Below are 14707 nucleotides of genomic sequence, written 5' to 3' on the forward strand. Positions count from 1 at the left end.
CTATACCCTTTATTTTTCCGTTAACTTGGACGTTAGTTAACGTTCGTCAAGTAGTAGTGATAATTCCGAGTGCACTGCAACACGGCATTGTTTGACAGGAGGCTGTCCTTTACTAGCCGAGGTAGCATGGACGAGCTAACCAACGTTTCACACCCTTTGCGTTAACTGTGAAGTTATCGGTGAGTGTATGTTAACGACTGTTTGTGTTTAGTGCTATAAGACTCAAAAAACACCATGACGTGAGAAGGAAAACGTAACTAGAATCGTTTCTAGCCATCGTTTTTAAGCTAACGTTAATTAGCTAGCAACATCCCTTGGTGATATGGTGGCATCCCTTAAAACACAAATTAAACTGCTGTAAGATGTAAACATTGGGGTGTTGTCGTTTAAGATTATGTAAGAAAATATGTTCTGTAAAGTCACTTCAGGAAAAATATTCAATTGCTCTACTTAAATACCATTTTGAGTGCCCTGTACTTGAGTATTTCCATTTTTGGTACTTTGTACTTCAGCTCCACTACAACTCAGAGGTACATTTTGTACTTTTACTCCACTAAATGTATTTAATACCTTTAGTTACTTTGCAAATGTTGATTAGTGATGTGAAATATAAACAGCACTTAAATAAGACTTTAGTTACAAAAAGAGTAAATTCACAATCTACACTGCAGCATACTAGTTAATAAAGTTAGCTCTAACTTTACCAGATTTGATCACACTAATGCATCAAAAATTATGATCAAAACACATTATATATATTATTCTGAAATGGGTCAATCTGCGTAATGAGTACTTGTTAATTTTGGTACTTTAGGTATATTTTGATGGTACTTCTGTTGTACTTTTACTTGAGTAACATTTTGATTGCGGGACTGATAACAGAGTATACCTACATTCTGGTACTTCTACTTTTACTCAAGTACAAGGTCTCAGTACTTCCTCGACCTTTTGTGCTGACTAACTGTAAATAAATATTCTGCTTATGATACATCTATTGTGTGATTTAAAGGTAATTATAGCTTTACCTGTTTATATTGAGTTAAGGGTTTCTCTGCTAATGAGCTATCAGTTTACTCTTGAGACCTGCTGAGATGAGATGCATGCTAACAGTGAGCCGCTCAGTTTGTTGCAGGTATCACTAGTCAATCCATGCAAGCTTGACAGGCTACACAACGTGTTATGTAATAGTTACAACAGCTGCTTTCTGTGTAACAGGTCCTGTGCGTTTGTGGCCCCCTGCCCCTCTCAGGTCAGAGCTGAGGGTTGGGGTCAGCTCCTGGGCTAATGTCCCACGTTACCGGTGAAGAGGGGGGTCTATCTGAGGCTGCCCCAGAAGTCAACAACCAAGAGAAACCTACTCAGAAAACAGAGAAGGCACCTGAGGATCAGGTGAGGCAGCTTGTGTGATTTAGGTAACACTGTTGTTTCCTGTGGTTTTATTATTGGGTTAGGGTTCAATTGTGATTATGCATTGCAGATATGATTATATTGGGGTAAAAGGAAACACAATGTGTAAAAGACTTTAAAACAGGCATACAGACCTTGTGCATACTTTGCTCAGAGTGGTATGACTGCTGAATGGCAGAACCTGTGGAACAGCCTTGGCAGCCAAACATCCCAATGGACGGCGAGAGGCATCACCCCAGACAGCTGTCTCGCTACTGGCTCCGATCAACCGGGGGCTAAAAATGCATTTGTGTGTGGCGAATCATAAACAATGGAGCACATCATGCACCGGAGAGGACCTGGAGGAACCTCGCTCGCCTACGCCAACCACTGGAAAGACGTGATATAGGAGATGGCTGGATACGAGAGGAAGAAGTTGAAAGGAAACAGTACAAAACAGAAACCCTAGAAGCAGAAACATTTGACTCATTCTAATTTGAAAAAAAGCCTCTACTATTTCGAAAAGAATTATGAAATGCATAACGCTAGAGAGAACAAAGACATAGTCTGACTTTGCAGGTTTTTCAGCCTCAGCATTTACAGGAAAATGTAAATGGTTTATCTACATTAAAAAATGTCTTAAGTCCTATCAGTTCTCATTAGTCAGCCGAGGGCCACAGAAGTTATTTGGGCCCTAGTTCACATTACATTACGTGTCACTTGTTAGACGCTTTTATCCAAAGCGACTTACATACATTGAATACTGTGGGCAATTTCCACAGGAGCAATTTGGGGTGAGGTGTCTTGCACAGGGATACAACAACATGCTGTGGGACTGGAACCTGCTCTCCCTGATCTGAAGATCAGCGCACTATCCCACTGCGCCACACAGCCTCCCTAGTTATGGATAAAAGTACACCGTTAAGGTGTTCTTTCCAATGAGGTCCAAATCTCAGCCCTGAACTAAGCTTACCTGTGATCAGGAGGTAGAGGTTTAAGCTACTATTGAACATTTTATAGAAGCAACAGTGTACCTTTTTAATTAAAAACAACAACAACAACAACAACAACAGCAGCAACAACCTTGAGACCCTCTAAAGTTTCAAGGTCATGCTAGTATTAAAATACTCTGTCGCACAAGTAGTGTTAAAAATATAACTTACTCCTATCAATTAAAAACGTGTGAAAGTCATGATTTGTTTATCTAGCAAGTAGTAACAAAATCCAGTTATCACATGACATTGTACTGAGCCTTAAAAAAGCTTGTCCTTGTGTCCTCTCATGCAAAAATAGCTTCTGCATTTTGCACCTACCGAACGATAGTAGGGCAAAGTAGAAATGAAGGTGCTATAGATGCAAGTCACATACCGTCCCTCTTAAGTTATGCACACGTTTTAAATGTTTGCACACAGCACCTAGTCCAGAGAACACAATCAGCAGGGTGTGTGTAGGGCTGGTGTCATCTTGTGTTTGTCTGTCGATTTGATAAGGTGGAAATAATAGATTATGAGTATTGTTTATATTTGATCTAAAAGTTAAACTAAAAAAGCATACATGCAGAAAGGAATGTTTGCAAGGAGATAAACAAGATTATTTTCTTAGGAAGGTTGTCATACTTCTCTATCTTATTTCAAAACTGTACACCAGTTGTTTGTGCATGACGGATAATTGATTTGGCAGAGTGTGAAATGTGGGTGTATGTTGTTGTGTCAGGCAGTGGTAGGCTCTGTTCCAACACACTGAAACAGAAGCGGCAGTGAAGGACCAAATGGGTTACTTGCAGCATTGTTTGTGATTGTAAGATAGTCAATGGCAAAAGGTCGTTTACAAGCTATCGCTGTATCAGTTGTGGAAAGAAGAAGAGGCGGCTTATAGAAGAGGAAAGAATAAAACAGGGCTTTGTGTGCCCAGCCAAGGGGAGGCCTGATCCTTTTCTGTCCGACTTTCCTTTGCTTTGTCTCATGGTCTCAGGTTCCTCAGTAGGAACTTAATGGAAGGGCTCAGAATAAGCTTAGACCTCTTCATTTACTTAACCTGGAAGCTGCAGAGTTCAACAGTGGACAGGTGTAGACACAGGTGTATAGCAGGCATTTGCTTTGAACTTAGGAACGGAGCATTATTGCTTACAGGAAGAAGAAACATTGATTAAGCATCATTTTTCTTCAGGTGCCGCCTGTGGTGGATGAGGCCTCTCCTTCTTCCACATCTTCCTTTGAGTTGCTGGACATGGAGTTGGTCCCAGCTCCTTATCAAGAAGTGCAGCCTCACTGGTTCTTCTGTCCACGGGCTAATGACAACACAACGTGGCTTCCTTTCAGCAGAGAAGACTCTGACAAACTAGAGAATGCCTTTAACACTGGTAAGCAGCATGTGTATGAACTTTACAGGTATATTATACATGTAATTTGGTATGTGAAAAGGAAGAAAATAGGGAGTTTGCTGTATAAAGATAAAATATCAAAACATTATTGTTGTTAACACCGGCTTTGTGCCCAGTAGGATGCTTTACTATCTTTATAGGACATGTTACAAGCGGTTTAACAACAAGCTTAAGCTAGTTTAGGTTCAGGAGGTAAAAACAACACATTGTGGTATGAATCAGACAATAACCTTTGTTGTCTTTGGGTGGGAAGTACCTTTCAACTTGTACTGTTCAGTGATCATTGTACACACCCACAACTAAAGGAAGAATATACTATAACAATAAACAGCAGTTTCCAATAATTGGAAAACATGATTTCCCAAGTATTCTATAAGGATTCACGTAACATACTCAGTTCTTGCTTTTTCCTTTTACAATATAAGTGTTCCTTTGCTCACAATCCTATAGATGATTTCTCCATATTATTCAAGGACAGTGCAAAAATCAGGTGATGCTTCTGCAGAAGACCTTTAAAAACTTCACAAAGAGATAAGATGGTCTTATAAAACCTTGTCTGTATTGGCTTGTGTGTGTGCAGTTGGAGATAAAGAGGGGGATGAGGTGGTGATAGCTGTGGATGGAGAGCGGTATGACGTACATGTGAGGGAGAGGAAGCGCTACGCTGTGTACTGGGAGCAAGGCCCCACTGAAGTACGCCGCTGTTCCTGGTTCTACAAAGGGGACAAAGACACCAAGTTCCTGCCTTACCCCGAGGACTTCAGCAAACATCTGGAGGTACTCTGTCATTGAAGCCGAAACAAAGAAATTAGGCCTTTACAATGGTCCAACAAATCAAAACCAAAGAGGATAAAACTCGAATAAAAAAGGAGAAATTATTCTGATTATATCTGATCTGTCTTTACTAACTTTTTCATTTCTGTTTATCTTTCATTACTTCCTCTCCCTTCCTCCAATTTTCCAGGAGGCCTATATGGTTGCAGTCACCTTGAATGAATGGAAGACTGAACTGGAGTTTCCCTCTGGAGAAACTGTCATTTTACACAATCCCAAAGTAAGACCACACCAGGGCTTTTATGTAAATATCTTTAATGAGGTACATTGTGTTCTCCTTGTAAACCTCTAATCCTTCATTTCCCTGCTCCAGCTGATAATGCAGTATCAGCCAATAGGATTGCAGGATGAGTGGCAGTCGTCCCCCTCGGAGCAGACACGGCCTCGCACAGTCAAAAGGGGAGTGGGAAGCATCTCTGTAGAAATACCTGAAGGTATGTGTTTGTGGAAGTACCAGTTAGAAATGAACTAGAAAATAATCAGGATCAGAATACCTTTATTTGTCCCGCAGCGGGGAAATGTAGAGTGTTACAGCAAACGTATTAAATATAGAGAAGAAAAGCACACAGTAGTAATACAATAAAAAATAAAGACAACTAAGTACGCAACCATGGCTTAGAAAATGAGTAGCAGTAATAAAATAAAACTAAGGGAATTAAGTAACATGTTACGGTGTTGAAACATTATAAAAGTGAGTACAAAATGTTGGGACATTTATAAATAATGTATGTTTTTCCCATAAACATAATTATTGCACAATACAATTTCCAAACAAATTGTCTATATTGCACATTGCAGGTTTATTGCACGACATTGCAACAGCCTGGATTGTAGGGGGTGTAACAGGGGCTGATCAAAGAAAGTATAACTACAGTTTACACTCATTTCCATGTGTGTTCCCAGGTGAACCAGAAAAGGTGGACCACCTTGTCTTTATGGTCCATGGCATCGGGCCTGCATGTGACCTGCGCTTCAGATCCATCATACAGTGTGGTAAGTGTGAGCTGGTCTGTGTGTGTGTTGTTGTTTATATGCAATTGATGTGTGTGTAGGACTACATTTAAATTAAAAAAAAAAATCTATCTCCAGTAAATGACTTCAGGAGTGCTTCCCTGTCCCTCCTGGGCTCTCACTATAAGCGCGCCCAGCAGGACGGACAGGTCGGGAGAGTGGAGTTCCTCCCAGTGAACTGGCACAGCGCTTTACATGGAGATGCCACTGGTGTGGACGAGTGAGTATAGACTGGGGTACACCTTTACAGTTTTTTTTAATAATACTTCCATATTTTCTCCCATTTTACATTTTACTGTTTTTATTTATGCATCATTATACTGCTTGGCAATAAACCAAAGATTTTGAGAATGACATAACCAGATCACACTTTACACTTTACTACTTTAGTGCTCTCTCTACAAATTGGCACCCAAGTCTCAGAGGCTATAAATAACAACAGTGCCACATTTTTCAGACGGAACAGTACTTGCAGAAAATTGTCCAACTCTATCTTCCCTCCCCTACCCCCACTTTCCAGGGACATCCAGAGGATCACGCTGCCGAGCATCAGCAGACTGAGACATTTCACCAACGACACTCTGCTGGATCTGTTTTTCTATAACAGCCCCACCTACTGCCAGACCATAGTGGACACAGTGGCCTCAGAGATCAACAAACTCCACACCCTCTTTAAACAGAGACACTCAGAGTTCGATGGGGCCATTTCAGTGGTGGGCCATAGCCTGGGTAAGACATGTACAAACACAGACACACAAACACACACAGTCACAAGTCATTCAAACGCTGAATTTCAACTCTTTCCCTTTGTGTCCTCAGGTTCTCTGATACTGTTTGACCTGCTAACCAATCAAAGGAATGGATCAAATGCCAGACAGGGGGTACGATACCATACATGGCAAAGATATAGTAAACAGATAAAAAGGATTGCTTATTTCCCTTTATGTAATTAAGAACATCCACTCCACTTTCTCTCCATCCCTTTGCTCTAGGTTCTCTCTGGAGAATCCTTTCAGCTGCACCAAGACACGCTGCAGGACACTTTGACCAGACTGGGCCTGCAGCAGTACCTGGATACACTGCAGGCAGAAAACCTAGACCTGGAATCATTGGTAATGCACAACCCACGCACACAATGGACATGGTGTACAGATTTAAGTGTAATCCAAAATTCAAAACGTGTGCATCTTAACTTTTAGGCTCTTTGCCAAGACAGTGATCTCAGAGATTTAGGAATTCCTCTTGGACCTCGGAAGAAGATCTTGAACTACGTCAGGAAGAAATGGCTTTCAGAGGTCAGCTTGAAAATAGACAGATTTTTCTTGTATTGGAACATATGACAATTACAACTCCGTACATGTTGTTTTATTGGGCTAATTTCATTTGTGGCCACTTCCTCCTTTGCTTGAGGGCTCTCTTTCCAAATATTGGCAACTATATAAAGTTTCTCCAGTTCAGATATCTTACTTTTTTACGCATGTGTTTCTTATACACTTTAATTTTTACTTTTCATCTCTGCGCCTTTTATTTTATAATGAATCTTTATCTACATCCTAATGTTTATGAAATCAATTCCGTTTGATCTTCAAGCTGTACAGTAAATTATAATAGTGCTCTGTATGAGAAACATGGGGCGAGGTATTATGTCTATCCAAATGTATCTGTGATTTATTGCATTTAATATGATTTTAAAAAGACCCTGTGAAAAAATAATGAAGTTTTGATGTATTTCTCCATTTCAATAGGATAGTAAGACACGAGCTGGACGTCTGCCCCCAGGAATACAAGTCCAGCCTGAAGCGAGCAGCGATAACGATGGTAACCAATCTTCAGCAGCGTTTAAGAGGAATGCCCACTTCCACAGGACGCAGTCCGTCACCAGTGCTGTAGAGTATGAATACTTTGATGTCGGCATTGGACAGGTACCAAACATGGACACAGACATAAAAAAATATGTTATGAGGAGTACCGGTAGATAAAAGCTTTGATGCATCACCTTCCTGCTTCTTTCCTCCACCCGCTTGCCTGGACAGACCAATGGAGGCATAGCCAAGGGACAGGTGTGTCTAACATGGTGTCCCCATGCTCTCAGGCTTTGTCCTGTTATGATCTCACTGTGCCTGGGGGTTCTTTTCACCTGCAGTGTGGTCAGGGAAAACTTAAAGCAACTTGAATTATAGTGGCTTTTCTAGGAGTAATAGGGTTTCCATGGCTAAGTCACATTGTGCCTCCACTGAAACTACCATCTTTGTCCCATGAGTCGTTCAACACCACTCTGTGTCTGTGCTCATCCAGTCCTGCATGAATGCTCAGCTCCCTGGTCTCCACTTTCCTACTATCCTACTACCCTGCCATTGTCTTCAAGTTATGGATGGTAGTTTGAATGTTGAATGTAACCATAGTGCACCCAAGTGTTTCATCTGTCTGAATAGCTGTGTGGAAAAACCCCCCAAAACATTTAATTGCATATTTTTCCAACCCAATCGTCTCTGCACAGGTATCCATCAACTACCCACAGCTGGCTTTCCACCCGCAAACATTTTTTGCTTTCGGCTCTCCGATTGGGATGTTCCTGACCGTGCGCGGGCTGAAACACATCGATCCCAACTACACCTTCCCAACCTGCAAGAGCTTTTACAACATCTACCACCCGGTGAGTAATCACATACAGTATTTACTGCATCTGCACATTCAGGCACAAAACCAAAACTCAGCCCTAAAAAGGGATAACACCTGCTTTCATTAGCCACAACCATAGTTTGACATTTTGTATACCCACTTCCAACTAAGAGGCATTGAAGAAGCAGCTCAGAAGGGTTAAACAATGATACCACCTCTTCCCCTTTGTGGCTGTGCAGTTTGACCCTGTGGCCTATCGGATAGAGCCTATGATTGTGACAGAGGTGGATCTAGAGCCCATGCTGATCCCTCATCATAAAGGCCGCAAGAGAATGCACCTGGGTATGGCGGTCCTTTCTTCAAGTCTTTGTGGAGCAATATTGTGGTGTGGGCTTTTGTTTTGGAGCCTTAATGATAAACTCTGTTTCCGTTTGTCTAATAGAACTGAAGGACAGCTTGACCCGTATGAGCATGGATTTGAAGAACAATGTTTTAGGATCATTACGGACAGCGTGGCAGTCTTTCGCCAGGATACCAGTTGCTGCACTTCCCCCGGTGGATGAAGCAAACACTACAATAGAGAATGACCTTCAAGAGTCACCGGGTAGAAACATTACTTTTATTTGGCCTTGTATTTTTCTGTGTGTTCACAAGAGGTTCTCTGACCCAGTCTCATTATATTCCTCTCAACCCTCTCTGCATGTTTCCACCCTTTCCACCTCTCCCTTTTCCTTTTATCTGGTGGTTGGTCTTGATCCATCACCCCTTACCACTTTACCGTGAACCTCAGCCTCAGCGACAGTCTCTGCTTCTGCTAAGAGGGAAGAGCAAAGGGCTGATTTTTGGACTAAAGTACTGGAATGGCCCAGGGCCCTTCATAAGCATAACCTACAAGGTAAGCCAGGATAGTCACTTGGCTACGATATAAGAGAAAACCAGTAAAGCCAGCTTACTTCTAGCTTTGCATTTTTGTTTTCTCTGCAAACTGTGAACCTACAAGCTTATACAAACTTGTCATTCGTTGTACATGTTACATTTTACTTCGCTGGCTTAAATCTAGAAAAGAAAACATGCACAAAAGATGCTAAACTAAATACTTTTACTTCCTGTTTTGAAGATAAAACAATGCTGTAAAACCTGACTTTTTACATGTGTACTTGGCAGGACTCATTGTTGTACTTTAGCTTACAGCTTCCTCACTAAGGGCAAAAGTTATATAATGTACTGTATTGCATTTTTCCCGCAGGCTCTCACTGATTCTTTGCACCTCCATTTCTAACTGCAGTACTGCTACTAATCATCTTGTCTTTGACTCAATATAATATGTTCTGACATGCCCCTGAGGCCTTCCCCCCTTAACCTCCCCTGTTGTGTCGTTTTGTTGGTTGATTTATGACTGATTTATTGATCAACGTCATCTTTAGCATCAGATGCTACTTGAGTAATCAGCCTACGGCATGTTTTTGTACTCGCTGAACAATCAGGATACTTTATATTGTAGTGATTAAAGTTCAAACAGCAGTGGAAGTCAATATTGGGTAAAAGGTCAGCTACATTAGCACATGCAGATACATGTCCTGCTCTTTTGTAATTGCTCAACTACTTAGTCTGTCAGTTCTTTAAATAGGTCTCTGGGAACGCACCTGCTACTAGAAAGACAGACAATACACAATCCCTTTTTTTAAACTTGTATTTAGGAAGATTAAGCGACTTCTGACAAACCCTACAACCTTCACCTGTTTTATCTGTTGTGTCTTGATTGTAGGTTTGCAATATCTGAAATAATTAGTACTAAAATGTGATTTGAGGGTTAGATTTTTCTAGCTTTTTAATGTCTGAATTACAAGCTAGTTAAGTTAAGAGGTCATCTTCAGTGCATTCGGTGTTTGTGGAGAGCCCCTGTGATATAGATCCTAATACAACAATACATTCTTAACATTGCAGCAAAGACATCATTCACTCATCGCAAAAGTCACCCACCCTACTGAAATGTACTTACCACCACACCTGCCCCTATGAGTCAAAGGCAAACATTTGAAAACCTCTCTGATTAATTGTAGACATCTATTCAGTGCTAATCGAAGCGTCAATGCGTCATTTTACGAGAACTTTCAACTGCTAGAAACAGTGTGAGTTCTCTGAGTCAAGTATTCGTCATGTATTCTGTTTTTCTTGCCCAAATTTGTAATGCTTTCTAAAAAGGAGGCTTGTGTAACTTTGCAGGGCGTTGTGGGTCCCATTTTTGGGTTAAGCTACCTTGAAAGTGCTTGACTTCACCGATTACTGAGCTGTAAAAACATTTGCTTTAGAGTTTTATTCACCTGCAGACTAACTGTCCATTCCCTGATGTTGTGTGGTTTTTTACCAAAAAGTATTGGTCAAAACGGAAAGCTTCTGCTGGCTTTTGTCTTTGTTTTGGTTGTCTGTTTCCTGCCTTTACAGCCAAAGTTTGTCCCTGCAGGATTGTGTGAGGAGTCAGAGTCCTCAGAATCAGCAGAGCAGAGGGAGCAGCCAGAGATTAAAGTGGGGATGTTGAACGAAGGACGAAGGATAGACTACGTACTTCAGGAAAAACCTATCGAAAGCTTCAACGAGTATCTGTTTGCTATCCAGTCTCATTTGTGTTACTGGTGAGTCCTGCATACCTGTGGAGGGTGCACCTCAGCGATTGTGATCTTTGGTATTTTTAAAATGTCTCTTATTTTTGATTAAAATAAATTATATTCCCTCTCTGTCTGTCAGGGAATCTGAGGATACTGCTCTCCTGCTGCTAAAGGAGATCTACGACAAGCTAGGTGTGGCCTTTGAACAGCCCCAACAGTGATAAAGTTTTATGATTGTAGACTTGATTTTAAGGTCACCTGAAAGTGAGAAAGTAAACAACAGCTACCAGAGCCTGAGGCTGCACAATCCTCTTCCAGAATGCCTTATTGTCCAGGTGTTACCAGACTGCCCCGCCCTCCCTGACAGTAGAGACTGTTCGACTGCAGTCAGGTGATCTGCGTTCAGATATGTCAGTCAACCGTCATTTGAGGTGGCCATGGCTTCTTGGTGCTGCAGGACTGATGTCTGATAGTTGTTTTAAATCTAACTGAACATCTCTGTCATGCTCCTGATCCCAATTTTCTGTCTACACATTATCTGTACTTACTTTTGCACTTTTATTTTCCAACATTTGTTGACATATCATGAGTACAGCTGCAGTTGAAAAGTGAAATAATCCTCATGATAACCCGAAGACTCACACAGTTGGAAAAACAGCATATCAATGTATTGGACAACAAAAAGCATCCTTAAAAAGCACCAGATATATACAGTATATGTATCATTAAAATAGATTATAATATTTTAAATGTTTCTTTTTATTTATTTAATAAAAGTGGCAATAGACAAGTTATTTTGCTTTAAGTTAACATTGATTGTACGATGTAAAATGTATAAAATACGCATTTTAATTGGTTTCCTATTAGCCTCGTTTTAACTATGCAAAACTGACTAAGATCTCCTGGCAAAATGAAGGTTTGATTTACAGCAAGACGTGCAAAACAAAATCCAGTGCGTCCTGTGTAGTATTGCCAACTCTTTTCCACTGAGTGTAACGTTAAAAAGTCACTAGAAGTTGCCAGATGACATTCTACACTCATATTGGTAAAATCATTGTGCAATAATTTGCATAAAGCTTGGTGTTTTAGGTTCCGCCTCGGCAAAGTGCAAGAGGAGAGTGAGAAATCGTATGTTGTTGGCAGAATAACCGTTGAGAGTAATTACTCTAAGCAGCATTGGTATTGAATAACTAAATAATATATTAGAATATATTTCTTATTTTTTCTGTGATCGCCAGAATAGCTATCTTAATTTAAGTATAGGATCTCTAAAGGGAATCTAAATCTGGTTGTCTCTTCGTTCTATAAGTGCAATCAACCATGAAGATCAAATCCAGAACATATAGAACAAAAATTCCACTTTAAAACGATAAGGGGGAATTGAAAAGTTGTCTATTTGCCACTTAAACTTGAAAAGGAAGCTCTCCTTTAGCCTAACATTAGACCTTACCTTTATAAATAAGCAGGTCTGCTGGTTTTATTTTGTTGACAGTAAAAATGTTTAGGTTCTGAAGGGAAATGAAGATTGATAATTTGTCTATTGGCAGCTATTTTAGCTTTCTGTCAAAAGGAATGCCACTTTAAACCCAAAACTACACCTACATTTGCTGTGCAATATTACAACAATGTAGATGACACTTCTTTTTCATTTCACTGATGTGGTCCACATTTCTAGTTCATCTTGCCTTCTAATAATATGTGTTATTTTACTTGCAATGTGTATTTGTGTGTTTTTGTTTAGTTTTTTTAGTTTAAACCAGTCTATACTCATAGAAGGGATCCTGATGAAGATACAGTCTGTGTCAGAAATTTAAAGAGATGCAGGGGAATGAAAAGGACAAGCTTCATCTCAGAGTGTGTGTATGTATGTTTTATGTACAGAACGGCCAGCTCTACTCTATCTCCCTGAGGCCTGGGCCATTCATTCCTTCTCTTCCACTTCTAATCCTTAATGTTTCTGTCTGTGTCTCCTAATCTCAGTGTGTTATTTATCCCAACACATGGTTAATTCCAATACAGAGTGGCATCTCAGATCAATAATTCTAACTTTTTATAATCTAAGGGCCAAATGCTACATGTTTCTCTCATCTGTTCCTTTGTATCAAGGTATTGTAAAGTCATATTCTGTACTGCATGCACTTTTTGTAAAGTAACAGAAGGGTTTCTCTTCATTTTCTGGTCCTGACCTTAATCTAAGGAACCAAAAATAATGTTCACAAACCCAGCAATAAGAGAGTTATCACTTTTAATTTGATTATATAGAAATTATGTTTTGCTGCCTATCAACTTATTTTGTGTAAAAATATAAACGACAAATATCAATGGATCAATGTTATTACAAATTTGCACCATCAGGCAACATGGGGTCCACACTACAACATTGAGAAATGGGGAGATTTAGAGTTTTAACTTTACAAAACAACCCGTACGATATGCACTGTCAGGGCAACACAGCCCAAGCACTAGAGCTCTGCACAAAACATGAAGTAACATCACAAGGTTGTTTATTTTATTCCAATAAGTTGCACTGAACATTTATTACCATTGAACATCACTATTGTCTCTGTCATATCTGTTTAAGTAAAACAGGATTTAAAAGTCACTAACTCCTCTTCCTTAACATAAGTACTGTTTTTGCACTTGATACTGAAATGTTTAAATAACCAAAAAACAAATGTTCTCATTTCTAAATAGACACCCTATGATAACATGTTGTGTGTGCCATAATAAAACTTTACAAGTGTCTTGTTGTTCTTTAGAATTAATTCAAGCATGCTTTCAATGGATTGGAAACACAAAACAAACATTCACCAGCAGCCTTTCTTTAGGTGTATCATATTAACCAAGGACATCAATGAAACCCCTTACTTACACTGTTTCCACATATTGAGCTCCTGTGAAATTATATATATGCATAAATATTACAGCTAAAGACTTTTTTTTATGTTTGATTGTTAATTTTATTCCACCAACTTTAAAACAAGGCAAGTGATTCTTATTTAACTCGAATACACCTGTGGGAATATCTTTCAAGTACAGAAACAACTTCTTTCTTTTTTGACCCGAAAATTGTGGCTCTTTGGAAGTGTCATCACTTTAAATATGTTTCTTTCATAAAAAACAAAGTCCTGAAATGTACCTTAACCTCGTTGCTGTGGTAAGCTTCTCGAGCATGCGCAGTCGTGAGGAAAACAGCATCACTTTCAGCGGTTGAATTGACTAGCCACCCTGGGCAACAACAATCAAAAGGCAAGTTAAACTCTTCTTGTTGTTGTTTGCCTTTGTTTTATTGATATTACTCAGAGCTAATGGCTACATTGTATGCTTATTCACGTTGTTTTATCTGCCCAGTCTGGCATTAAGTCGTACTTTGCAGCGCTAATGACTTTAAGCTTTCAAGTGGTCAGAGCATGGCTCAAGTGTCTGATAGTGTCTGACTTACTAGAGAAACGTATTCATACCTTAAGTCATAGTAAATACCAAGCTACATGTGCTAAATGCTCTTTGTGCGTTGTTTGTGATGCAAGCCATTTGCTAAATGCTCCTTAGAGCGTTGTTTGTGATGCAAGCCATTCAAGAGGAAGGGACCTCCGTAGTGAGCCTCATGTGATTTATCTCAGTGGGAGAAAGTTATGCACTAAAGCCTCTCAGTTATTCTCCAAGGCGGGCCTGTCCTTTGCACCACTGCCTGAGCCACCAGAGGGTTTTAGCCATTTACATTTTTTCCTGAGAGACTAACAGGATGGGACAAGCTGGAATCAGGAGGTATGATTTCCTAATTTAACCATTACGAGTCATTGCTGTATTGACCCTCACTGTTGGGTAAAAAAATGACTAACTAGCCCTATCCATTTTAAATGAAACTACTTTAGTG

General features: G+C 40.0%; 1 protein-coding gene across 1 annotated transcript; it reads left to right on the top strand.

The window, feature by feature from the left end:
- Positions 1-81: 81 nt before the first annotated feature.
- ddhd2 (DDHD domain containing 2) lies at positions 82-13576 on the top strand. The gene is made up of 19 exons (XM_063897122.1): positions 82-179; positions 1216-1389; positions 3553-3745; positions 4347-4543; positions 4731-4820; positions 4914-5034; positions 5504-5593; positions 5690-5831; positions 6132-6340; positions 6431-6492; positions 6604-6723; positions 6811-6906; positions 7357-7533; positions 8109-8264; positions 8470-8572; positions 8673-8834; positions 9021-9125; positions 10692-10860; positions 10973-13576. The coding sequence occupies exons 2-19, from the start codon at positions 1285-1287 to the stop codon at positions 11052-11054; spliced, it is 2379 nt and encodes a 792-aa protein (XP_063753192.1). The 5' UTR covers positions 82-179; positions 1216-1284; the 3' UTR covers positions 11055-13576.
- Positions 13577-14707: the final 1131 nt, after the last annotated feature.

Source organism: Eleginops maclovinus, chromosome 12 (genome assembly GCF_036324505.1).
Source record: "Eleginops maclovinus isolate JMC-PN-2008 ecotype Puerto Natales chromosome 12, JC_Emac_rtc_rv5, whole genome shotgun sequence".
Classification (NCBI taxonomy): Eukaryota; Metazoa; Chordata; class Actinopteri; order Perciformes; family Eleginopidae; genus Eleginops; species Eleginops maclovinus.